Below are 26,484 nucleotides of genomic sequence, written 5' to 3' on the forward strand. Positions count from 1 at the left end.
ATTTTTGATGGAAACCATCAATTTTTTGATAGAAACCAGAATTTTTTTGATTAAACCCACAATTTTTGAATAGAAACCACCATTTTTTTGACGGAAACCACCATTTTTTGATGAAGAACCTCAATTCTTTGATGGAAACCATCAAATTTTTGATGGAAACCATCAATTTTTGGATGGAAACCAGAATTTTGCTGATGAAATCCACAATTTTTTGATAGAAACCATCATTTTTTTGATAGAAACCAGAATTTTGTTGATGAAGAACCTCAATTTTTTGATAGAAACCATAATGTTGTTGATGAAACCCACAATTTTTTAATGGAAACCATCAATTTTTTGATAAAACCCACAATTTTTGGATGGAAACCACCATTTTTTTGATGAAGAACCTCAATTCTTTGAAGGAAACCATCAATTTTTTGATAGAAACCATAATTTTTTTTATTAAAACCCAGACTTTTTTGATAGAAATCATCAAATTTTTGATGAAAACCAGAATTTTGTTGATAGAAACCAAAATTTTGTTGATGGAAACCATCAATTTTTTGATAGAAACCAGAATTTGGTTGATGAAACCCACAATTTCTTGATAGAAACCAACATTTTGTTCATGGAAACCATCAATTTTTTGAGGTCAACCACCATTTTATGGATGGAAACCACCATATCTTGATGTCAACCTCCATTTTATGGATGGAAACCTCCATATTTTGATGTCAACCTCCATTTTATGGATGGAAACCTCCATATCTTGATGTCAACCTCCATTTTATGGAGTCAACCACCATTTTATGGATGGAAACCTCCATATCTTGATGTCAACCACCATTTTATGGATGGAAACCACCATTTTATGGATGGAAACCACCATTTTATGGATGGAAACCACCATTTTATGGATGGAAACCACCATTTTATGGATGGAAACCTCCATATTTTGATGTCAACCTCCATTTTATGGATGGAAACCTCCATTTTATGGAGTCAACCACCATTTTATGGATGGAAACCACCATTTTATGGAGTCAACCACCATTTTATGGATGGAAACCTCCATATTTTGGTGTCAACCACCATTTTATGGATGTCAACCTCCATTTTATGGAGTCAACCACCATTTTATGGATGGAAACCTCCATATCTTGATGTCAACCTCCATTTTATGGATGGAAACCACCATTTTATGGATGGAAACCACCATTTTATGGATGGAAACCTCCATATTTTGATGTCAACCACCATTTTATGGATGGAAACCTCCATATCTTGATGGAAACCACCATTTTATGGATGGAAACCTCCATTTTTTGATGTCAACCACCATTTTATGGTTGGAAACCACCATTTTATGGATGGAAACCTCCATATTTTGATGTCAACCTCCATTTTATGGATGGAAACCTCCATATTTTGATGTCAACCTCCATTTTATGGATGTCAACCATCATTTTATGGCTGGAAACCTCCATATCTTGATGTCCACCACCCTTTTATGGCGCCAACCACCATTTTCCATGGAAGAACCTTCCTCCAAGGCCATCGCGAGCCCACGAGGAGAAGGTGGTGGTGCTCCTCAAGCCCCCAGGAGCTCCAAGCTCACCTTGTACTTGGCGCTGGTGGAGTAGCTGGTTCTCCAGCGGACGGTGTAGAACCTGATCTCGGGGCTCTTCTGGTTCCTGGGAGCCGAGTTGTCGGCCCAGAGGACCCGGACGGCGTCGTGGGCGAGGACCACGGCCTGGACACCTACCGGGGGGAGCATGGGGGGGGAGAGGTCTGGGAGCGAGGTGGGGAGGGCGTCAAGGAGAGGAGACAAATCAACTTGGAAAGGGTCCACGGGGTCTGGGGGCGGCGAGTCAACGGGAGAACATTGCAACCAAAAATGGAGGAGGAGGTGGAGGAGATGGAGGAGATGGAGAAGGAGGAGGAGAAGGAGGAGGAGGAGAAGGAGGAGGAGAAGGAGGAGGAGAAGGAGGAGGAGGAGAAGGAGGAGGAGGAGAAGGAGGAGGAGGAGAAGGAGGAGGAGGAGAAGATGGAGAAGAAGAAGATGGAGAAGAAGAAGATGGAGGAGATGGAGAAGAAGGAGGAGATGGAGAAGGAGAAGAAGGAGGAGATGGAGAAGGAGAAGAAGGAGGAGATGGAGAAGGAGAAGAAGGAGGAGATGGAGAAGGAGAAGAAGGAGGAGATGGAGAAGGAGAAGAAGGAGAAGAAGGAGAAGGAGAAGAAGGAGAAGAAGGAGAAGGAGAAGGAGAAGGAGAAGAAGATGGAGAAGGAGAAGGAGGAGAAGACGAAGAAGGAGAAGGAGGAGATGGAGAAGGAGAAGAAGATGGAGGAGAAGAAGATGGAGATGGAGAGGAGAAGATAGAAGAGGAGGAAAAGAAGGTGGAGGAGAAGAAGAAGATGATGGAGAAGATGGAGGAGGAGATGGAGGAGGAGAAGAAGAAGATGAAGATGGAGGAGATGGAGAAGATGGAGGAGATGGAGAAGATGGAGGAGAAGAAGATGGAGGAGAAGAAGATGGAGAAGGAGAAGAAGAAGGAGGAGATGGAGGAGAAGAAGATGGAGGAGAAGAAGATGGAGGAGAAGAAGATGGAGGAGAAGAAGATGGAGGAGAAGAAGATGGAGGAGAAGAAAAAGATGATGGAGAAGATGGAGAAGGAGAAGAAGATGGAGAAGGAGAAGAAGAAGGAGGAGGAGATGCAGAAGGAGAAGAAGATGGAGGAGAAGAAGATGGAGAAGAAGAAGATGGAGAAGATGGAGAAGAAGGAGATGGAGAAAAAGAAGGAGGAGATGGAAAAGAAGAAGAAGATGGAGAAGGAAAAGAAGGAGATGGAGAAGATGGAGGAGAAAAAGAAGATGGAGAAGAAGATGATGATGATGGAGAAAATGGAGAAGAGGATGGAGGAGAAGGAGGAGATGGAGGAGAAGGAGGAGAAGATGGAGGAGATGGAGGAGGAGATGGAGGAGGAGGAGATGGAGGAGGAGGAGAAGGTGGAGGAGGAGGAGAAGGTGGAGGAGGAGGAGAAGGTGGAGGAGGAGGAGGAGGTGGAGGAGGAGGAGGAGGTGGAGGAGGAGGAGGAGGTGGAGGAGAAGATGGAGAAGATGGAGGAGGAGAAGAAGAAGATGGAGAAGGAGAAGAAAAAGCAGATGGAGAAGGAGGAGAAGAAGATGGAGATGGAGGAGGAGGAGAAGATGGAGAAGGAGAACAAGAAGAAGAAGATGGAGGAGAAGAAGAAGATGAAGGAGAAGATGGAGTAGATGGAGATGGAGAAGGAGGAGAAGAAGAAGATGGAGGAGAAGAAGAGGGTCAAAGGCACCAAGGAGCACGACGAGGTTTGATGGTTTCGATGAGGAGGAAGAACAGGAGGAGAACAGAGAGAAGGGGGTTAATGCACCAGCAGAAGACACCTTGGAGACCTCCCCCCACCCCCCCGCAACCCCCAAGGAGAAGGTCGTAGGCTTCAAAGGACCTGCAGGACCTTCAGAAAGGTCCTCAAGGAGATCTGGGGCCACCTAGAATCAAGGAGGACCTTCAAGAAGGTCCTCGAGGTGGTTCTGAGGCTCCTCGAGGTGGTTCTGAGGCTCCTCGAGGTGGTTCTGAGGCTCCTCGAGGTGGTTCTGAAGCTCCTCAAGCTGGTTTGAAGCTCCTCGAGGTGGTTCTGAGGCTCCTCGAGGTGGTTCTGAGGCTCCTCGAGGTGGTTCTGAGGCTCCTCGAGGTGGTTCTGAGGCTCCTCGAGGTGGTTCTGAGGCTCCTCGAGGTGGTTCTGAGGCTCCTCGAGGTGGTTCTGAAGCTCTTCGAGGCGATTCTGAAGCTCCTCGAGGTGGTTTGAGGCTCCTCGAGGTGGTCCTGAAGCTCTTCGAGGTGATTCTGAAGGTCCTCAAGGTTTTTTTGATGCTCCTCAAGGTGATTTGATGCTCCTCAAGGTGGTTCTGAAGCTCCTCGTGGTGGTTCTGAAGCTCCTCGTGGTGGTTCTGAAGCTCCTCGTGGTGGTTCTGAAGCTCCTCGTGGTGCTTTGAAGCTCCTCAAGGTGGTTTGAAGCTCCTCGAGGTGGTTTGAAGCTCATGGTTGGTGGGAACTCTCATCTCGCAACCTTGAGAACCTTGATGGTTCTTCAAGACCCTTCAGGTCCCACCTCCCTGACCTTCTAGAACCTCCTGGTGGGCCTCCAGCTGCTCCTTTCTCTCCAGAAGCCCCTCAGGGGGTGGCTTTTGAGGTCACTTCCGACCTTCTCGACCCCCCTCAGCTCCACCCGACGTGGTAGAACCTCGAGAAGCCACCTGCTCGTGGAGCTTTGAGAAGATCTTGAGGTCCCTCAGCTCACGGTGAGGGGTGGAAAACCCTCAGAACCTTGAGAACCATGAAGGTTCTTCGAGCTCTTTCGGGTCCCACCACCCCAGAGCTTCTAGAACCTCTTGGTGGAGAAGGCGAAAGGCCCCATCCCACCATCTCCAAGAGGTTCTGGAGGCCCTGGAGCTTCTTCCTTCCACCTCGTGGAAGGGAGGTTGGAGGCACCAGGTTCTCGGGGACCCAGAAGACCTCGAGACTCACCTGTCAGGGACCTGGTGGTGGCGCTTTCGTAGAGCGGGACCCCCTCTCCGGCGTTGTTGAAGGCCTTCAAGGAGATGACGTAGTGAGAACTTGGCTCTGGAGGAGAAAAGAGTGAAGAGAAGGACCTTAAAGTCCACATCGAGGCCGGAGAAGAGGAGAAGGTCCTCCTAAACCCCAGGAAGAACCCAGAAAAGCCACCAGGAGAACCACTCGTGGTCAAGGTTGAGGTCTAGGACCTTCGTTGAGGTCCCTCTCGTGGTGGTTTCCACGTTGACGTTGGGTTGAGGAGCTCCAGGTCCGAGTTAAGAGGTGGAGGACACCTCAACCGGAGCTTCTGAGCCACCAGCTGGAGCTCAGGAGGCTTCTATGAAGGTGGGAGGTGAAGGTCGTGGTGGCTCCTGGACCTGGAGTCCATCCCTGTGGAGCTCAGATGGCCTGGGGACCATCCAACCCCCCCCTAGGACCATCCAGATCTCCTGGAGAAGACCTGGAGTCCATCCCCATGGAGCTCAGGTGGCCTGGAGACCATCCAACCCCCCCCTAGGACCACCTGGTCCATCCCCGTGGAGCTCAGGTGCCTGGTTCCTCAAGGTTCCTCAGGTGGAACTTCTCCTCCACTCAACCCCGTGGCCTCCTAGAAGGTTTGGAGCTGGAAGGGACCTCAAGGACCATCGAGTCGTGACCTTCTACGGGGACACGGGGACCTTCTGGTGGCTCTGGTGGCTCCAAGGTCACCTTGGAGACCTCCTGAGGGCCAATTAGTTAATGAATTAACGAGTCTTCTTCTCATCTTGGACCACGGAGAAGCCATCGCCTCGTTTCCATGGAAGTTCTCAAGAAGCTACCAGGAGGAACCCATGAAACCTTGAAGGACCCATCACTATGAGAAGGTCCCGGGTCCTTCTGGAGCATCTTGAGAAGCTCGAAGCCACCAGGAGATGGAGCTTGAGGTCCTCCTGAAGCCGGAGGAGCTGGTGGAGACCACCATCTCCTGAGGTTTGGAGCATCTAGAGCTTCATGAAGGGACCCGGGATGGTCTAAGATGCAGAAGAAGTTGAGGAGGAAGCGAGGAACCTTCAAGAAAGGTCCAAGCAAGGGGGTTGCTTCTCCTCGGAAGCCCCGGGAGGTGGAAGGGGAAGGTCCTACTCACCCAAGTTGTCGATGGAGAAGAACCTCTGCTTGGCGTCCACCCGGACGGTCTCGGCGTAGGGACTCCCCACCCCGTAGCCGATGATGTAACCGCGGACCAGGACGTTGGGCTTGAGGGGGGGGGTCCAGGTCATGACGATGCTGGTGGCCAAGGGGCGGACGTGGAGGGAGCTGGGCTGGTCGGGGACCTGGGACTCTGAGGTGGACAAGGAGAAGAGCAAAAATGGTGAGGAAACATCTCCTAGGGGTTCCTCAGCTCCAATCTGGAGGGTCTAGAGGGACTTTATGGAGGAGAAGATGGAGCTGGAGCCCCTTTTATGGAGATTGAGCTTGAGGAAACATCTCCTAGAGGTTCCTCAGCTTCACTGTGAAGGTTCTAGAAGGACCTAATGGAGGGTTTGAGGACCTGGAGCCTCTTTTATGGAGATTGAGCTTGAGGAAACATCTCCTAGAGGTTCCTCAGCTCCACTTTGAAGGTTCTAGAAGGACCTAATGGAGGGTTTGAGGACCTGGAGCCTCTTTTATGGAGATTGAGCTTGAGGAAACATCTCCTAGAGGTTCCCCAGCTCCACTCTGAAGGTTCTAGAAGGACTTTATGGAGGAGAAGATGGACCTGGAGCCTCTTTTATGGAGATTGAGCTTGAGGAAACATCTCCTAGAGGTTCCTCAGCTCCACTTTGAAGGTTCTAGAGGGACTTTATGGAGGAGAAGATGGAGCTGGAGCCCCCTTTATGGAGATTGAGCTTGAGGAAACGTCTCCTAGAGGTTCCTCAGCTCCACCTTGAAGGTTCTAGAGGGACTTTATGGAGGACATGATGGAGCTGGAGCCCCTTCTGTGAAGATTGGACTTGAGGAAACATCTCCTAGAGGTTCCCCAGCTCCACTTTGAAGGTTCTAGAAGGACCTAATGGAGGGTTTGAGGACCTGGAGCCTCTTTTATGGAGATTGAGCTTGAGGAAACATCTCCTAGAGGTTCCTCAGCTCCACTTTGAAGGTTCTAGAGGGACTTTTTGGAGGAGAAGATGGAGCTGGAGCCCCTTTTATGGAGATTGAGCTTGAGGAAACATCTCCTAGAGGTTCCTCAGCTCCACTTTGAAGGTTCTAGAGGGACTTTTTGGAGCCTCCTTCATCCTGGAAGCTTCTAGAAGGTCCCTATGGAGCCTCCATCTATGATTCTATGAGTCTGGAAGGTCCCCATGGAGCCTCCTTCACCCTGAGAAGCTTCTAGAAGGTCCCCATGGAGCTTCCTTCAGCCTGAGAAGCTTCTAGAAGGTCCCCATGGAGCCTCCTTCATCCTGAGAAGCTTCTAGAAGGTCCCTATGGAGCCTCCATCTATCATTTTATGATTCTAGAAGGTCCCCATGGAGCCTCCTTCACCCTGAGAAGCTTCTAGAAGGTCCCCATGGAGCCTCCATCCATGATTTTATGAGTCTAGAAGGTCCCCATGGAGCCTCCTTCCTCCTGAGAAGCTTCTAGAAGGTCCCTATGGAGCCTCCTCCGTCCTGAGAAGCTTCTAGAAGGTCCCCATGGAGCCTTCTTCATCCTAGAAGCTTCTAGAAGGTCCCTATGGAGCCTCCATCTATGATTCTATGAGTCTGGAAGGTCCCCATGGAGCCTCCTTCAGCCTGAGAAGCTTCTAGAAGGTCCCCATGGAGCCTCCATCCATGATTTTATGATTCTAGAAGGTCCCCATGGAGCCTCCTCCATCCTAGAACCTTCTAGAAAGCCCCCACAGACCCACCTCTCCCCCTCCACCCCCTCATTTTTAGGTCTTTATGGAGCTCAACCACCTCTTCCCAGCACCTGGTCCTCTCCAGGCCCCTCAGAAGCTTCCGGAGCCCCTGAGGAACCCGGCTTGGAGGCCCTTTCGGTTACCATCGAGGTCGTTCTCGGGGGTCTCGGCCGTGACCCAGTCGGACGAAGGGCCCGTCCCGTTGACCGTCATGGCGGCTACTTGGAAGCTGTAGTGGGTCCCTTTCTCCAGGCCTGGGGGGACCGGGAAGAGGAGGAGGAAGAGGAGGAAGAGGAAGAGGAGGAAGAGGAAGAGGGGGAGGAAGAGGGGGAGGAAGAGAAGGAGGAGGAAGAGGAGGAGGAAGAGGAGGAAGAGGAAGAAGAGGAGGAAGAGGAAGAAGAGGAGGAAGAGGAAGAAGAGGAGGAAGAAGAGGAAGAAGAAGAAGAAGAGAAGGAGGAAGAGGAGGAAAAAGAGGAAGAAGAGGAAGAGGAAGAAGAGGAGGAGGAAGAAGAAGAAGAAGAAGAAGAGGAAGGAGAAGAGGAAGAGGAAGAAGAAGAAGAAGAGGAGATGGAAGAGGAGGAGGAAGAGGAGGAAGAGGAAGAGGAGGAAGAGGAGGAAGAAGAGGAAGAAGAAGAAGAAGAGGAGGAGGAAGAGGAGGAAAAAGAGGAAGGAGAAGAGGAAGAAGAAGAAGAGGAGGAGGAAGAGGAGGAAGAAGAAGAAGAGGAGGAAGAAGAGGAAGGAGAAGAGGAAGAAGAAGAAGAGGAGGAGGAAGAGGAGGAAGAGGAAGAAGAGGAGGAAGAAGAAGAGGAGGAGGAGGAGGAAGAGGAGGAGGAGGAGGAGGAAGAAGAGGAGAAAGAGGAAGAAGAAGAGGAGGAAGAAGAGGAAGAGGAAGAGGAGGAGGAGGAAGAAGAGGAGGAAGAAGAAGAAGAAGAGGAAGAAGAGGAGGGAGAGGATGAGGAAGAGGAGGAAAAAGAGGAAGAGGAAGAGGAGGAAGAAGAGGAAGAGGAGGAGGAAGAGGAAGAGGAGGAGGAAGAGGAAGAGGAGGAGGAAGAGGAGGAGGAAGAGGAGGAGGAAGAGGAGGAGAAAGAGGAAGAGGAGGAAGAAGAGGAGGAAGAAGAGGAGGAAGAAGAGGAGGAAGAAGAGGAGGAAGAATAGGAGGAAGAATAGGAGGAAGAAGAGGAGGAAGAAGAGGAGGAAGAAGAGGAAGAGGAGGAAGAAGAGGAGGAAGAAGAAGAAGAGGAGGAGGAGGAAGAGGAGGAGGAAGAGGAGGAGGAGGAAGAGGAGGAGGAAGAAGAGGAGGAAGAGGAAGAAGAAGAAGAGGAGGAAGAGGAAGAAGAAGAGGAAGAAGAAGAGGAAGAAGAAGAGGAGGAAGAGGAAGAAGAGAAAGGAGAAGGAGAAGAAGAAGAAGGAGAAGAAGAAACTCAAAAATTGGAGCTTCGAAGCCATCTCCAGGTCCCATCCCACCCCGGAACCTCTTGAGACGCTTTGAGGTTCCTCAACCCGGAGGAGAAGGTGCCCTGGAGACCTCGGAGAAGGTTCTAGAGGGGCAAGAGCCTCCGGAGAAGAAGTTTTGGACCTTGACGGGGTGGGACGGGGCGAGGAGAAGGGTTTGAAGGGCCACGAGGTGGTTCCTCAAGCTTCGATCCGGGTTCCTTCGAGAAGAACCGCCTCCCACCAGCCTCGGGTGGGACCTCCAGCATCTCCAGGCGTGGAGGAAGCCCAGAAAGACCCTTGAGGACCTCAAGACGTGGACCTACTGACCTGAGAAGAGGTACCAGAGGTTGGTGGGCTCCAGGGTCTCCATCTCTCCGCGCCGGGTTGTCCTCCGGTGGCGGATCTTGTAGCCCGTGATGAAACCGTTTTGGGTTCCCGGTGGAGGCGGCAACCAGGTCACCTTGATGCTCTGGAGATAGAAACGAGGAGAAGGTCAAGGTCTTGGGGTCCAGCAGGACCTCGAAGACGTGGAAGGAGGAGAAGGTCGAGCTTCTCCAAGCCTCAAACCCTCAAGTTCTTCTCCAGATCTTCATCCGCGACTCTGTCGTCTCCATCTCCGCACCTGGAGGACCTTCCAAGCGTCCACAAAAGGTGGTTGAGATGCTTCCAAGGAGCTTCAGGAAGGTCCTTCAGGGCTTGGAGGCTTGAAGCCTCCTCCAAGGTGGGTGGAGAGCAACGGGAGGAGGTTCCTCGAGGTCCCGTGGAGCTCGTGGAGCTCCGGGGGTTGGAGATGAGGAGCTGGAGGGCTTCGAGGTGGAACCTCAAGGTGTGGCTTTCGAGCTTGGGGACCTCCCGTGGTGGAGAAGATGATGGGAGCGAGGGAGAAGGTGGCGAGAAGGTGGTGCTGGGGCCACCTGGACTTACCCTGGAGTTGACCACCTCCAAGGAGACGTTCTGGGGGGGCCCGCTGGGCACTGGAAGAGAAGGAGAAGAAGGAGAAGAAGAAGGAGATGGAGAAGATGAGGCTCTTCCGAGGTGGATGAAGGTCCAGGCAACGTGGCTCGTGGGCCTGGGGTCAAAGATCAGGGACTTGGGGGGGTGGAGGGGGGTTGGAAAGACTTTGGAGCTCCTGGAAGGGCTTGGAGGGACCTTGGAGCTCCTGGAAGGGACCTTGGAGGAACCTTGGAGCTCCTGGAAGGGACCTTGGAGGGACCTCAGAGCTCCTGGAATGGACCTTGAAGGGACCTTGGAACTCCTGGAAGGGACCTTGGAGCTCCTGGAATGGGTTCAAAGGGACCTTGGAGCTCCTGGAAGGGACCTTGGAGGGACCTTGGAGCTCCTGGAAGGGACCTTGGAGCTCCTGGAAGGGACCTTGGAGGGACCTCAGAGCTCCTGGAATGGACCTTGAAGGGACCTTGGAGCTCCTGGAAGGGACCTTGGAGCTCCTGGAATAGACCTTGAAGGGACCTTGGAGCTCCCGGAATGGAGCTTGGAGGGACCTTGGAGCTCCTGGAAGGGACCTTGGAGCTCCTGGAATGGGGTTGGAGGGACCTTGGAGCTCCTGGAAGGGACCTTGGAGGGACCTCAGAGCTCCTGGAATGGAGCTTGGAGCTCCTGGAAGGGGTTGGAGGGACCTTGGAGCTCCTGGAATGGACCTTGAAGGGACCTTGGAGCTCCTGGAAGGGACCTTGGAGCTGCTGGAAGGGGTCAGAGGGACCTTGGAGCTCCTGGAAGGGACCTTGGAGCTCCTGGAATAGACCTTGAAGGGACCTTGGAGCTCCGGGAATGGAGCTTGGAGGGACCTTGGAGCTCCTGGAAGGGACCTTGGAGCTCCTGGAATGGGGTTGGAGGGACCTTGGAGCTCCTGGAAGGGACCTTGGAGGGACCTCAGAGCTCCTGGAATGGAGCTTGGAGCTCCTGGAAGGGGTTGGAGGGACCTTGGAGCTCCTGGAATGGACCTTGAAGGGACCTTGGAGCTCCTGGAAGGGACCTTGGAGCTGCTGGAAGGGGTCAGAGGGACCTTGGAGCTCCTGGAAGGGACCTTGGAGCTCCTGGAATGGGTTTGAAGGACCTTGGAGCTCTTGGAATGGACCTTGGAGGGACCTTGGAGCTCCTGAAAGGGACCTTGGAGCTCCTGGAATGGGGTTGGAGGGACCTTGGAGCTCCTGGAATGGACCTTGGAGCTCCTGGAATGGGTTCAAAGGGACCTTGGAGCTCCTGGAAGGGACCTTGGAGGGACCTTGGAGCTCCTGGAAGGGACCTTGGAGGGACCTTGGAGCTCCTGGAAGGGGTTGGAGGGAGCTTGGAGCTCCTGGAATGGACCTTGGAGCTCCTGGAATGGAACCTGGAGCTCCTGGAATGGACCTTGGAGGGACCTTGGAGCTCCTGGATTGGGTCAGAGGGACCTTGGAGCTCCTAGAAGGGGTCGGAGGGACCTTGGAGCTCCTGGAATGGGGTCAGAGGGACCTTGGAGCTCCTGGAAGGGACCTTGGAGGGACCTTGGAGCTCCTGGAAGGGACCTTGGAGGGACCTTGGAGCTCCTGGAAGGGACCTTGGAGCTCCTGGAATAGACCTTGAAGGGACCTTGGAGCTCCCGGAATGGAGCTTGGAGGGACCTTGGAGCTCCTGGAAGGGACCTTGGAGCTCCTGGAATGGGGTTGGAGGGACCTTGGAGCTCCTGGAAGGGACCTTGGAGGGACCTCAGAGCTCCTGGAATGGAGCTTGGAGCTCCTGGAAGGGGTTGGAGGGACCTTGGAGCTCCTGGAATGGACCTTGAAGGGACCTTGGAGCTCCTGGAAGGGACCTTGGAGCTGCTGGAAGGGGTCAGAGGGACCTTGGAGCTCCTGGAAGGGACCTTGGAGCTCCTGGAATGGGTTTGAAGGACCTTGGAGCTCTTGGAATGGACCTTGGAGGGACCTTGGAGCTCCTGAAAGGGACCTTGGAGCTCCTGGAATGGGGTTGGAGGGACCTTGGAGCTCCTGGAATGGACCTTGGAGCTCCTGGAATGGGTTCAAAGGGACCTTGGAGCTCCTGGAAGGGACCTTGGAGGGACCTTGGAGCTCCTGGAAGGGGTTGGAGGGAGCTTGGAGCTCCTGGAATGGACCTTGGAGCTCCTGGAATGGAACCTGGAGCTCCTGGAATGGACCTTGGAGGGACCTTGGAGCTCCTGGATTGGGTCAGAGGGACCTTGGAGCTCCTAGAAGGGGTCGGAGGGACCTTGGAGCTCCTGGAAGGGACCTTGGAGGGACCTTGGAGCTCCTGGAAGGGACCTTGGAGCTCCTGGAAGGGACCTTGAAGGGACTTCAGAGCTCCTGGAAGGGGCCTTGGAGCTCCTGGAATGGGGTCAGAGGGACCTTGGAGCTCCTGGAAGGGACCTTGGAGGGACCTTGGAGCTCGTGGCCCAGGTCCCTTCTCACCATCCGACAAGGTGGAGACGCTGAGCTCGTGGCTGGAGACGCCGGGGCCGTAGCGGTTGAAGGCCACGAGGCGCAGGGAGTACTCGGTGAACTTCTTGAGGGCCTCCAGGCGGTGGGAGAAGCCCTCGACCTCCACGTGCTGGATCAGAGAAGAAGAAGAAGAAGAAGAAGAAGAAGAAGAAGAAGGAAGACTCAATCCACCTTCTTCTAGACCCCTTGGAGGCTCCTCCAAGCCTTGAGGTCTCCAAGACGTGCTTGGAGGAACCTCCTCTGGTGGGAGGTGGCTCCAGATGGACCTTCGAGGCTTAAATACCCCCCGAGGAACCCTTCCAACTTCTCACGTTGGGTCTTCTCGGGGCTCCGAACCCCCCCGAGATGCCACCACCCAAGGTCTTCTCCTCCCTGGAGCTTCTCACCTGCTCCTTGCCGGTCGCCGCCTCCTTCCAGAAGAGTCTGTAGCCTTCGACGGGGCCGTTGACGTAAGCCGGAGGGTCCCAGGTGACCTGGAGGGAGGTCGGCGAGGTGGACACCACCCGGAGGTTCTCGACGGGGCCGGGGACTTGAACTGGAGGAGGAAGACGAGAGGATCAGGGGCTGGGGTGGGTCGGAGGGACCTTGGAGCTCCTGGAAGGGACCTTGGAGCTCCTGGAAGGGAACTTGGAGCTCCTGGAAGGGAACTTGGAGCTCCTGGAATGGAGCTTGGAGCTCCTGGAAGGGGTTGGAGGGACCTTGGAGCTCCTGGAATGGACCTTGGAGGGACCTTGGAGCTCCTGGAAGGGACCTTGGAGCTCCTGGAAGGGGTTGGAGGGACCTTGGAGCTCCTGGAAGGGACCTTGGAGCTCCTGGAATGGACCTTGGAGGGACCTTGGAGCTCCTGGAAGGGACCTTGGAGCTCCAGGAATGGACCTTGGAGGCACCTTGGAGCTCCTGGAAGGGACCTTGGAGCTCCTGGAAGGGGTGGGAGGGACCTTGGAGCTCCTGGAATGGACCTTGGAGGGACCTTGGAGCTCCTGGAAGGGACCTTGGAGCTCCAGGAATGGACCTTGGAGGCACCTTGGAGCTCCTGGAAGGGACCTTGGAGCTCCTGGAAGTGGTTGGAGGGACCTTGGAGGTCTTAGAATGGACCTTGGACCTCCTGGAATGGGGTTGGAGGGACCTTGGAGCTCCTGGAAGGGACCTTGGAGCTCCTGGAAGGGGTGGGAGGGACCTTGGAGGTCTTAGAATGGACCTTGGAGTGACCTTGGAGCTCCTGGAAGGGACCTTGGAGCTCCTGGAAGGGGATTGAAGGGACCTTGGAGCTCCTGGAAGGGGTTGAGAGGGACCTTGGAGCTCCTGGAAGGGGTCGGGAGGCCCTCAAAGACTCACGGGACTCACGTTCTGGTTGAGTGGCCACCTTGATGGGCTGCGAGCTTTCTCCAGGGCCCCACTCGTTGTAGGCCACCACCCGGAAGCTGTAGGTCTCCTGAGGTCTCAGGTTGCCCACGGTGACCTGGAGGCTCCCGCCCTGCGAGGTGTTGACCGCCCGTTCCCTGCAAGAAAGCCCCGAGAAGCCCCTGAGACCCTCGAGAAGCTCCTCGAGCTCCACCTCGTGGTGGACTCGGAAGCCCCTGAGATACGAGGCTCCATCCGAAGCCTCCTGAGAAGCTTCTGGAGCTCATGGGGAGGTTCTCCAGCCCTCAGGGCTTCAATGAAGCCTCAGAACCTTCTCGGAGACCTCAGAACCTCCTCGGAGACCTCAGAACATTCTCCAAGGCCTCAGAACCTCCTCGGAGACCTCAGAACATTCTCCAAGACCTCAGAACCTTCTCCAGGACCTCAGAACCTTCTCCAAGGCCTCAGAACCTTCTTGAAGATCTCAGAACCTTCTCGGAGACCTCAGAACCTTCTCCAGGACCTCAGAACCTTCTTGGAGACCTCAGAACATTCTCCAAGACCTCAGAACCTTCTCGGAGACCTCAGAACCTTCTCGGAGACCTCAGAACCTTCTCGGAGACCTCAGAACCTTCTCCAAGACCTCAGAACCTTCTCCAGGACCTCAGAACCTTCTCCAGGACCTCAGAACCTTCTCCAGGACCTCAGAACCTTCTCCAGGACCTCAGAACCTTCTCAGAGACCTCAGAACCTTCTCGAAGACCTCAGAACCTTCTCCAAGATCTCAGAACCTTCTCCAGGACCTCAGAACCTTCTCCAAGACCTCAGAACCTTCTCCAGGACCTCAGAACCTTCTCAGAGACCTCAGAACCTTCTCCAGGACCTCAGAACCTTCTCAGAGACCTCAGAACCTTCTCCAAGACCTCAGAACCTTCTTGGAGACCTCAGAACCTTCTCCAAGACCTCAGAACCTTCTCCAGGACCTCAGAACCTTCTCGGAGACCTCAGAACCTTCTCGGAGACCTCAGAACCTTCTCGGAGACCTCAGAACCTTCTCCAAGACCTCAGAACCTTCTCCAAGACCTCAGAACCTTCTCCAGGACCTCAGAACCTTCTCAGAGACCTCAGAACCTTCTCCAAGACCTCAGAACCTTCTCCAGGACCTCAGAACCTTCTCAGAGACCTCAGAACCTTCTCCAGGACCTCAGAACCTCCTTGGAGACCTCAGAACCTTCTCCAAGACCTCAGAACCTTCTCGGAGACCTCAGAACCTTCTCGGAGACCTCAGAACCTTCTCCAAGACCTCAGAACCTTCTCCAGGACCTCAGAACCTCCTTGGAGACCTCAGAACCTTCTCCAGGACCTCAGAACCTTCTCCAGGACCTCAGAACCTTCTCCAGGACCTCAGAACCTTCTCCAGGACCTCAGAACCTTCTTGAAGATCTCAGAACCTTCTCGGAGACCTCAGAACCTTCTCCAAGATCTCAGAACCTTCTCCAAGACCTCAGAACCTTCTCCAAGACCTCATCTTGGTGGCTCCATGGGATGAAGATCTGAGCTGGTGGCTCCAGGGGATGAAGAAGATGGAGCTTCTCCTTCCTTTTAGATGCTTGGAGGACCTCCAACTCCTTCATTTTTGCTGCTTGGAGGACCTCAGCCCACGTCGCTTCAGGTTCTTGGAGGACCCGAGGTCCGAATCCACCACCAGGACCACGCAAGGTCCTTCAAACCCCTCGAGGAACCTGTCTAGATGCCTCCAGAGGGCCCCGAGTCCCTTCCACCTCCAGGCTTCCCACGAGGTGAAGCTTGAGGAGCACTCGGAAGGTTCTCCTGAGGTTCTGGGACAGCTTAAAGGGAAGGGAGAAGGTCCACGGGGTCTTCCAACTTACCTGTTGACGCCGTCCCTGGAGAAGAAGACCGTGTAGGCCTGGAGGTGGCCTCGGAGCTCCGAGGGGGGACGCCAGGAGAGGCGGACGAAGCGGCTGGAGACCAGGACGGGGACAACGTCGCGAGGGGCGGAGGGGAGGACACCGGAGCCGGGGGAGGCTGGTGGGGAAGGAGAGGAGACAATCAGAGAAGCCGGGGGGCTCGGAGCGGTGGGAAGGGCCGGAGAAGCCACCGAGGGGACCTCTGAGGGGGTCAAGGGGGGTGGCAGGAGAAGACAAAGGGGTGGGAGGAAGAGAAGAAGAAGCGAGAGTCAAAGAAGAGCTTGGAGGTGGGTCTCGAGAAGAAGCTTGAGAGGAGATGGAGCCTCCGAGGGCTTCAAGGTCATCAGATCGGGGCTTGGAAGGACCTCGAGGTCCATCCAGGTCCTCCTGGAGGAGAACAAGAGGCTGAGAACGTTGAGGTGGCTCATCCCAGCGAGGAGAAACCTCCCTGGAGACCTTCTAGAAGCCTTCAAGCTTCTCTCTGGAGGCTTGGAAGGACCTCAAAGTCCATCCAGGTCCTCCTGGAGGACACGAAGAGGCTGAGAACATTGAGGTGGCTCATCCCAGCGAGGAGAAACCTCCCTGGAGACCTTCTAGAAGCCTTCAAGCTTCTCTCTGCTGGCTTGGAAGGACCTTGAGGTCCATCCAGCTCCTCAAATGGAGCTCCAAGCTCCATCCAACATCTCCAAGGAGACGGAGAAGCCACCACGGCTCTAGGTGGCCTCGTCTAGGACCTCCCCCCTCCACCAGGAGAAGGTTCCTTGGAAGCTCTCGCCCCTCTTGGACCTTCCAACCCTTCTCCTCCTGCAACTTCTGGCCTTCTCCTCAGCTTCTCGGGGCTTGAAGGGCCCTCAAAAGTCTCCTCGGAGGTTTCTCCTCGCCAGGTTGACCCTCCTCACGTTGTCCTCACAGCGAGAGCTTCTCCAGCTCCATCGGGGCTTCTCCACCAGCTCCAGAGGAGCCCACGGAGAAGACCTCGAGGGCCGCAGAACCTCCTGGAGGACACGAAGAGGCTGAGAACGTTGAGGTGGCTCATCCCGGCGAGGAGAAACCTCCCTGGAGACCTTCTAGAAGCCTTCAAGCTTCTCTCTGGAGGCTTGGAAGGACCTCAAAGCCCATCGAGAACCTCTCAACCTGAGGTCCCACCACGAGGAAACCTCCGATCTGCTCCATCTCCACCCTCCACGCGTCCACAAAGGTGGTTTAGATGCTTCTAAAGAAGCCGCGGGAAGGGCTGGGTGGGTTAATTAGGTTAATTAGGTTAATTAGTTCATTACCGGGCTCGGGGATGAGGAGCTGAGCGCTGGCTTGGACCTTCCCGGCTTCGTTCTCCGCGACGCATTGGTAGAAACCTTCATCGGACTTGACCAAGCCCAGAATCCTCAAGTTGCTGCCCCCCTGGAAGGAGAAAAAATTAAGATAATTAAGAAAATTAATTAGGAGAACATCGTTTGGTGGGACCTCAGAGGTCAAACCCCCTTCTTGAAGAGCTTTGGAATGGAGCTTGGAGCTCCTGGAATGGGTTAAGAGGGACCTTGGAGCTCCTGGAAAGGGGTTGGAGGGACCTTGGAGCTCCTGGAAGGGACCTTGGAGCTCCTGGAATGGACCTTGGAGCTCCTGGAATGGACCTTGGAGAGACCTTTGAGCACCTGGAAGGGACCTTGGAGCTCCTGGAATGGCTTGGAGGCACCTTGGAGCTCCTGGAATGGACCTTGGAGGGACCTTGGAGCTCCTGGAAGGGGGTTGGAGGGACCTTGGAGCTCCTGGAAGGGACCTTGGAGCTCCTGGAAGGGGTCGGAGGGACCTTGGAGCTCGTGGAATGGAACTTGGAGCTCCTGGAATGGACCTTGGAGGGTCCTCGAAGCTCCTGGAATGGAGCTTGGAGCTCCTGGAAGGGGTTGGAGGCACATTGGAGCTCCTGGAAGGGACCTTGGAGCTCCTGGAAGGGACCTTGGAGCTCCTGGAATGGGTTGGAGGGACCTTGGAGCTCCTGGAAGGGACCTTGGAGCTCCTGGAATGGGTTGGAGGGACCTTGGAGCTCCTGGAATAAGCCTTGAAGGGACTTTGGAGCTCTTGGAAGGGACCTTGGAGCTCCTGGAAGGGGTTGGAGGGACCTCGGAGCTCCTGGAAGGGACCTTGGAGCTCCTGGAATGGACCTTAGTGGGTCCTTGGAGCTCCTGGAAGGGACCTTGGAGCTCCTGGAAGGGGTTGGAGGGACCTTGGAGCTCCAGGAAGGGACCTTCGAGGGCCCTCGAAGCTCCTGGAAGGGACCTTGGAGCTCCTGGAATGGGTTAAGAGGGACCTTGGAGCTCCTGGAATGGAACCTGGAGCTCCTGGAATGGGTTGGAGGGACCTTGGAGCTCCTGGAAGGGACCTTGGAGCTCCTGGAAGGGACCTTGGAGCTCCTGGAATGGGTTGGAGGGACCTTGGAGCTCCTGGAATAAGCCTTGAAGGGACTTTGGAGCTCTTGGAAGGGACCTTGGAGCTCCTGGAAGGGACCTTGGAGCTCCTGGAAGGGGTTGGAGGGACCTCGGAGCTCCTGGAAGGGACCTTGGAGCTCCTGGAATGGACCTTAGTGGGTCCTTGGAGCTCCTGGAAGGGACCTTTGAGGGCCCTTGAAGCTCCTGGAAGGGACCTTGGAGCTCCTGGAAGGGGTTGGAGGGACCTTGGAGCTCCTGGAAGGGACCTTGGAGCTCTTGGAATGGACCTTGGAGGGTCCTCGAAGCTCCTGGAATGGAGCTTGGAGCTCCTGGAATGGGTTAAGAGGGACCTTGGAGCTCCTGGAAGGGAACTTGGAGCTCCTGGAAGGGACCTTGGAGCTCCTGGAATGGGTTGGAGGGACCTTGGAGCTCCTGGAATAAGCCTTGAAGGGACTTTGGAGCTCTTGGAAGGGACCTTGGAGCTCCTGGAAGGGACCTTGGAGCTCCTGGAAGGGGTTGGAGGGACCTCGGAGCTCCTGGAAGGGACCTTGGAGCTCCTGGAATGGACCTTAGTGGGTCCTTGGAGCTCCTGGAAGGGACCTTGGAGCTCCTGGAAAGGGGTTGGAGGGACCTTGGAGCTCCTGGAAGGGGTTGGAGGGACCTTGGAGCTCCAGGAAGGGACCTTCGAGGGCCCTTGAAGCTCCTGGAAGGGACCTTGGAGCTCCTGGAAGGGGTTGGAGGGACCTTGGAGCTCCTGGAAGGGACCTTGGAGCTCTTGGAATGGACCTTGGAGGGTCCTCGAAGCTCCTGGAATGGAGCTTGGAGCTCCTGGAATGGGTTGGAGGCACCTTGGAGCTCCTGGAAGGGACCTTGAAGGGACCTTGGAGCTCCTGGAAGGGGTTGGAGGGACCTTGGAGCTCCTGGAAGGGACCTTGAAGGGACCTTGGAGCTCCTGGAAGGGGTTGGAGGGACCTTGGAGCTCCTGGAATGGACCTTGGAGCTCCTGCGATGGGTTTTCTCCTCAAAAAACCCCTTCTTTCTAGGTGGCAAACGAGGGGTTTTGGGGCGGAGAAAGACATTTATGGAGTCGACGCCCTCGTAAATGGTTAATAATTAAGAAATGAAGGCTGCTAATTACCACGATCTGGAAATAATCGCTGGGAATCACCACTTCTCCGTTCTTGATCCACTCCACGGTGGGGACGGGCTTGCCGGCCACCGCGCACTCGAATTCGATGTCCAGGCGCTCGTAGGCGAAGAGGCTCCGCGGGCGGGTGAGGAACCAGGGGGGGACTGCGGGGAGATAACGAGGAAACGGCTAATTAGGGCGCAGAGAGCGAATCGCCTCGTTAAGGGGGGAGGAGACGAAGACGCCATCAAAAATAGCGCGAAATCCACTTAGTTTCTGAGCTTCGAAGCGGAATAAGAGGCTCGAAATTTGGGTTTAATTCATTTTTTAGCTCGATAATTAATTAAAGCCGCGATTTAATTGCTTCCGAGAGAAGGAAAGAGGCGTTTAATTGTCTTGGAGCGAGAGGAGAGGGAAGAAAAGCTCGTTAAGTTAATTTTTCCTTTGAAGGAACCTTTGAAGGAACCTTTGGAACCTTTGAAGGAACCTTTGAAGGGACCTTTGGAACCTTTGAAGGAACCTTTGGAACCTTTGGAACCTTTGAAGGAACCTTTGAAGGAACCTTTGAAGGAACCTTTGGAACCTTTGAAGGAACCTTTGGGACCTTTGAAGGAACCTTTGGAGCCTTTGGAACCTTTGAAGGAACCTTTGAAGGAACCTTTGAAGGAACCTTTGGAACCTTTGGAACCTTTGGAACCTTTGAAGGAACCTTTGAAGGAACCTTTGAAGGAACCTTTGGAACCTTTGGAACCTTTGGAACCTTTGAAGGAACCTTTGAAGGAACCTTTGAAGGAACCTTTGAAGGAACCTTTGGAACCTTTAGGACCTTTGGAACCTTTGGAACCTTTGAAGGAACCTTTGAAGGAACCTTTGAAGGAACCTTTGGAACCTTTGGAACCTTTGAAGGAACCTTTGAAGGAACCTTTGAAGGAACCTTTGGAACCTTTAGGACCTTTGGAACCTTTGGAACCTTTGAAGGAACCTTTGGAACCTTTGGAACCTTTGGAACCTTTGAAGGAACCTTTGAAGGAAACTTTGGAACTCATTTCTCTTATCTCATATCTCATCTCTCATATCTCATATCTCATTTCTCATCTCTCATCTCTCATCTCCTATCTCCTATCTCCTATCTATCATCTCATATCTCATCTCTCATGTCTCATCTCTCATCTCTCATACCTCATGTCTCATACCTCATATCTCTTATCTCATATCTCATCTTTCATGTCTCATATCTCATCTCTCATACCTCATCTCTCATATCTCATATCTCATGTCTCATGTCTCATCTCTCATCTCCCATCTCCCATCTCCTATCTCCTATCTATCATCCCATATCTCATATCTCATATCTCATATCTCATCTAATCTCCTATCTCCTATCTCCTATCGTCTCGTCTCATCTCATCTCATCTCATCTCTCATCTCTCATCTCTCATCTCTCATCTCATCTCCTATCTCCTATCTCCTATGTCATATCTCATCTCTCATCTCTCATCTCTCATCTAATCTCATATCTCATCTCCCATACCTCATATCTCATCTCATCTCATATCTCATATACATCATCTCATGTTATATCTCCTATCTCCTATCTCACATCTCATATCTCATCTCTCTTATCTCACATCTCCTATCTCCTATCTCCTATCTATCATCTCATATCTCATCTCTCATCTCTCATATATCTCATATCTCATGTCTCATCTCTCATATCTCATATCTCTTATCTCTTCTCTCATCTCTCATCTCTCATCTCTCATCTCTCATATCTCATCTCCTATCTCCTATTTCCTATCTCCTATCTATCATCATATCTCATATCTCCTCTAATCTCATCTCTCATCTCGCATCTCTCATCTCTCATCTCTCATCTCTCATATCTCATATCTCATATCTCATATCTCATCTCATCTCTCATATCTCATATACATCATCTCATGTCATATCTCTTATCTCTTATCTCTTATCTCTTATCTCATATCTCATGTCTCATATCTCATATCTCATATCTCATACCTCATCTCTCATCTCTCATCTCTCATCTCTCATCTCTCATCTCTCATCTCTCATCTCTCATCTCTCATATCTCATCTCTCATCTCTCATACCTCTTATCTCATATCTCATCTCATGTCACATCTCATATCTCATATACATCATCTCATGTCGTATCTCATATCTCTTATCTCTTCTCTCATATCTCATCTCTCATCTCTCATCTCTCATCTCCTATCTCCTATCTCGTATCTCGTATCTCGTATCTCCTATCTCCTATGTCATATCTCCTATCTCATCTCTTATCTCTCATATCTCATCTCTCATACCTCTTATCTCATATCTCATATCTCATGTCTCATGTCTCATGTCTCATCTCCTATCTCCTATCTCCTATCTATCATCTCACATCTCATCTCTCATCTCTCATATATCTCATCTCTCATCTCTCATCTCTCATATCTCATATCTCATATCTCATGCCTCATCTCTCATATCTCTTATCTCTTATCTCTTATCTCTTATCTCTTATCTCTTATCTCTTACCTCTTATCTCATCTCTCATATCTCTTATCTCTTATCTCTTATCTCTTACCTCTTATCTCACCTCTCACCTCTCATCTCTCTTATGTCTTATCTCTTATCTCTTATCTCTTATCTCATATCTCTCTTATCTCTTATCTCTTATCTCTTATCTCTTATCTCTTATCTCTTATCTCTTATCTCATCTCTCATATCTCTTATCTCTTATCTCATCTCTCATCTCTCATCTCTCATGTCTCATCTCTCATCTCTCTTATCTCTTATCTCTTCTCATCTCTCATCTTTCATCTCTCATCTCTCATGTCTCTTATCTCTTATCATCTCTCATCTCTCATCTCTCTTATCTCTCATCTCTCATCTCTCATCTCTCATCTCTCTTATCTCTTATCTCTTATCTCTTATCTCTTATCTCTTATCTCATCTCTCATCTCTCATCTCTCATCTCTCTTATCTCTCTTATCTCTTAACTCTTATCTCTTATCTCTTATCTCTTATCTCTTATCTCTTATCATCTCTCATCTCTCTTATCTCTTATCTCTTATCTCTTATCTCTTATCTCTTATCTCATCTCTCTCATCTCTCTTATCTCTTATCTCTTATCTCTTATCTCTTATCTCTTATCTCATCTCTCTCATCTCTCTCATCTCTCTCATCTCTCTTATCTCTTATCTCTTATCTCTTATCTCTTATCTCTTATCTCTTATCTCTTATCTCTTATCTCATCTCTCATATCTCTTATCTCTTATCTCATCTCTCTTATCTCTTATCTCTTATCTCTTATCTCTTATCTCTTATCTCATCTCTCATCTCTCTTATCTCTTATCTCATCTCTCATCTCTCATCTCTCATCTCTCATCTCTCATCTCTCATGTCTCATCTCTCATCTCTCTTATCTCTTATCTCTTCTCATCTCTCATCTTTCATCTCTCATCTCTCATGTCTCTTATCTCTTATCATCTCTCATCTCTCATCTCTCTTATCTCTCATCTCTCATCTCTCATCTCTCTTATCTCTTATCTCTTATCTCTTATCTCTTATCTCTTATCTCTTATCTCTTATCATCTCTCATCTCTCTTATCTCTTATCTCTTATCTCTTATCTCTTATCATCTCTCATCTCTCATCTCTCTTATCTCTTATCTCTTATCTCTTATCTCATCTCTCTCATCTCTCTTATCTCTTATCTCTTATCTCTTATCTCTTATCTCTTATCTCATCTCTCTCATCTCTCTTATCTCTTATCTCTTATCTCTTATCTCTTATCTCTTATCTCTTATCTCTTATCTCATCTCTCATATCTCTTATCTCTTATCTCTTATCTCTTATCTCTTATCTCTTATCTCATCTCTCTTATCTCTTATCTCTTATCTCTTATCTCTTATCTCTTATCTCATCTCTCATCTCTCATCTCTCTTATCTCTTATCTCATCTCTCATCTCTCATCTCTCATCTCTCATCTCTCATCTCTCATCTCTCATCTCTCTTATCTCTTATCTCTTCTCATCTCTCATCTTTCATCTCTCATCTCTCATGTCTCTTATCTCTTATCATCTCTCATCTCTCATCTCTCTTATCTCTCATCTCTCATCTCTCATCTCTCATCTCTCTTATCTCTTATCTCTTATCTCTTATCTCATCTCTCATCTCTCATCTCTCATCTCTCATCTCTCTTATCTCTCTTATCTCTTATCTCTTATCTCTTATCTCTTATCTCTTATCTCTTATCTCTTATCATCTCTCATCTCTCTTATCTCTTATCTCTTATCTCTTATCTCTTATCTCTTATCATCTCTCATCTCTCATCTCTCTTATCTCTTATCTCTTATCTCTTATCTCTTATCTCTTATCTCTTATCTCTTATCTCTTATCTCATCTCTCTCATCTCTCTTATCTCTTATCTCTTATCTCTTATCTCTTATCTCTTATCTCATCTCTCTCATCTCTCTCATCTCTCTCATCTCTCTCATCTCTCTTATCTCTTATCTCTTATCTCTTCTCTCTTCTCTCTTCTCTCTCTTCTCTCTTATCTCTCATCTCTTCTCTCTTCTCTCCTTCCATCCCACCTCGTTTCCCACCGTATCTTATCACCACATAAAAACAGGCTGAGAGGGGCTGAGGGACTCGTGGTTCTTCACCCTGGAGAAGAGAAGCCTCCACGCAGGAGACCTTCAAGCCTCTTCCACTCTGGAAAGAGCCTCCAGCAAGCTCTGAAGGCCTCTTGATCAAAGGTCCCACTGATAAGACCCGGAGAACACCTCGAAGCTTCAAGAGGGGACCTTGAGACGAGCCCTTAGCTCGAAAGGTCCTCCTGGGAGGCTGAGGAGCTCCTGGTCGAGGTTCCTCAGAGCAGTGGTGGCCGCCCCATCCCTGGAGGCCTTCAAGGCCACCTTGGATGGAGCTTGGAGCCCTCCATCCTTGAGAAGACCCTAAACTCGTTGACTTTTCTTCAGGAGACGGCGAACCTTCTGGCTTCCGAGGGTGGGAATCGAAGCGACTCGAGGAGCTGGAAGCCCCAAAATTCTCGAGAAAGGGACTTATGGACCACGAAAACTGAAATGGGAGAGGTTGACGAGCTTACCCATCACCGAGAGCTCAGCCGAGCCGCTGCTGGTCTCGTTTCTGTAGGTGACCACGCACGTGTAGGTCCCGGCGTCGGCGTCCGTCACGTTGGAGATGAGGAGGTTGCTCCCGGCCAGTAACGAGTATTTCCTGGACCTGAAAACATCGTTACGTTAGCGCCTTCGTTAAGAGAAACACCTCAGGCGTGTCCTTCCAGAGACGTTGCTCTTCTCCGGACGTCCTCAACCTCCTTCTCGAGGTGAGGAACCAGGATGAAACCCACCATCCAAGGCTTGGTCCCACCAGAGGTGAGTCCAGAGGGAGAAGAAGCTCCTTGCACCTTCTCAGGGTTCCTCCTTCCTTACCTGAGGGGGAGAACTTCATCTCCTCGCAGCCAGGTGAAGGTGGGGGGGGGGGACCCGGCCACGCAGCACTCCAGGACGGCGTCTTCTCCTGCCGTGGCCACCACGTTGGACGGTCTCTGCAGGAAGAACTGCTGCCTGGCGAGCCCTGGATCTGCAAGGGAAGACGAAGCCGTCGAGGTCCTCCCCAGCCCAACGAAGCCTTCTCCTCGCTGGGGACGCCCGGAGCTCCAGAGCCAGCGGGAGGTGGAGCTCGATGGGCTTGGAGGTCCCTTCAAGCCAACCCAACCCAACCCAAGCCAAGCCAACGGTTCGATGAGGCCGTGAAATACGGTGAGAGAAGAGAAAGTGGCGAGTTAGGAGATGAGGAGTGGAAGAACTTGAAGAATCTTTCCTTTCCTTCCTTTTCTTTTCTTCCTTTTCTTTCTTTTCCTTTCCTTTCCTTTCCTTTCCTTTCCTTTCCTTGTCCTTTCCTTCCTTTCCTTTCCTTTCCTTTCCTTTCCTTTCCTTTCCTTTCCTTTCCTTTCCTTTCCTTCTTCCTTTCCTTTCCTTTCCTTTCCTTTCCTTTCCTTTCCTTTCCTTTCCTTTCCTTTCCTTTCCTTTCCTTTCCTTTCCTTTCCTTTCCTTTCCTTTCCTTTCCTTTCCTTTCCTTTCCTTTCCTTTCCTTTCCTTTCCTTTCCTTTCCTTTCCTTTCCTTTCCTTTCCTTTCCTTTCCTTTCTTTCCTTTCCTTTCCTTTCCTTTCCTTTCCTTTCCTTTCCTTTCCTTTCCTTTCCTTTCCTTTCCTTTCCTTTCCTTTCCTTTCCTTTCCTTTCCTTTCCTTTCCTTTCCTTTCCTTTCCTTTCCTTTCCTTTCCTTTCCTTTCCTTTCCTTTCCTTTCCTTTCCTTTCCTTTCCTTTCCTTTCCTTTCCTTTCCTTTCCTTTCCTTTTCTTCCTTTTCCTTTCCTTTTCCTTTCCTTTTCCTTTATTTTCTTTTCTTTCCTTTTCTTTCCTTCCTTTTCTTTCCTTCCTTTTCTTTCCTTCCTTTTCTTTCCTTTTCTTTCCTTTCCTTCCTTTCCTTTCCTTCCTTTTCTTTCCTTTTCTTTCCTTTCTTTCCTTTTCTTTCCTTCCTTTTCTTTCCTTCCTTTTCTTTCCTTTTCTTTCTTTCTTTCCTTTTCTTTCCTTCCTTTTCTTTTCTTCCTATTCTTTCCTCTCCTTTTCTTCCTCATCTTTCCTTTTCTTTTCTTCCTGGTCTTTTCTTCCTTTTATTTCCTTTCCTTTTCTTTCCTTTCTTTCCTTCCCTTTTCTTTCCTTTTCTTCCTTTTCTTTCCTTTTCTATTCTATTCTTCCTTTTCTTTTCCTTTTCTTCCTTTTCTTTTCTTTCCTTTCCTTTTCTTTCCTTTTCTATTCTTCCTTATCTTTCCCTTTCTTTCCTTCCTTTTCTTTCCTTCCCTTTCTTTCCTTCCTTTTCTTCCCTTTCTTTCCTTCCTTTTCTTTTCTTCCTTTTATTTCCTTTCCTTTTCTTTCCTTTCCTTCCTTTTCTTCCTTTTCTTTTCTTCCTTATCTTTCCTTTTCTATTCTTCCTTTCCTTTCCTTTCCTTTCCTTTCCTTTCCTTTCCTTTCCTTTTCCTTTCCTTTCCTTTCCTTTCCTTTCCTTTCCTTTCCTTTCCTTTCCTTTCCTTTCCTTTCCTTTCCTTTCCTTTCCTTTCCTTTCCTTTCCTTTCCTTTCCTTTCCTTTCCTTTCCTTTCCTTTCCTTTCCTTTCCGTCCCTCTCTTCTTCTTCTTCTTCTTCTTCTTCTTCTTCTTCTTCTTCTTCTTCTTCTTCTTCTTCTTCTTCTTCTTCTCCTTCTCCTTCTCCTTCTCCTTCTCCTTCTCCTTCTCCTTCTCCTTCTCCTTCTCCTTCTTTTTCTTCTTCTTTCTCC

General features: G+C 51.1%; 1 protein-coding gene across 1 annotated transcript in view; it reads right to left on the minus strand.

Moving 5' to 3' along the window:
- LOC138732924 (netrin receptor DCC-like) overlaps positions 1-26,484 on the minus strand; it is a 49,031-nt gene that overhangs the window by 11,976 nt on the left and 10,571 nt on the right. Inside the window, 14 exon segments of the mRNA XM_069879705.1 lie at positions 1,601-1,839; positions 4,547-4,642; positions 5,697-5,891; positions 7,571-7,681; positions 9,189-9,330; positions 9,786-9,835; positions 12,278-12,416; positions 12,694-12,842; positions 13,652-13,806; positions 15,538-15,694; positions 16,854-16,974; positions 19,135-19,289; positions 24,243-24,379; positions 24,589-24,739. Of these exon segments, the coding sequence (XP_069735806.1) occupies positions 1,601-1,839; positions 4,547-4,642; positions 5,697-5,891; positions 7,571-7,681; positions 9,189-9,330; positions 9,786-9,835; positions 12,278-12,416; positions 12,694-12,842; positions 13,652-13,806; positions 15,538-15,694; positions 16,854-16,974; positions 19,135-19,289; positions 24,243-24,379; positions 24,589-24,739 (1,997 nt within the window).

The sequence above is a fragment of the Phaenicophaeus curvirostris genome, chromosome W (assembly GCF_032191515.1).
Source record: "Phaenicophaeus curvirostris isolate KB17595 chromosome W, BPBGC_Pcur_1.0, whole genome shotgun sequence".
In the NCBI taxonomy this organism is placed as follows: Eukaryota; Metazoa; Chordata; class Aves; order Cuculiformes; family Cuculidae; genus Phaenicophaeus; species Phaenicophaeus curvirostris.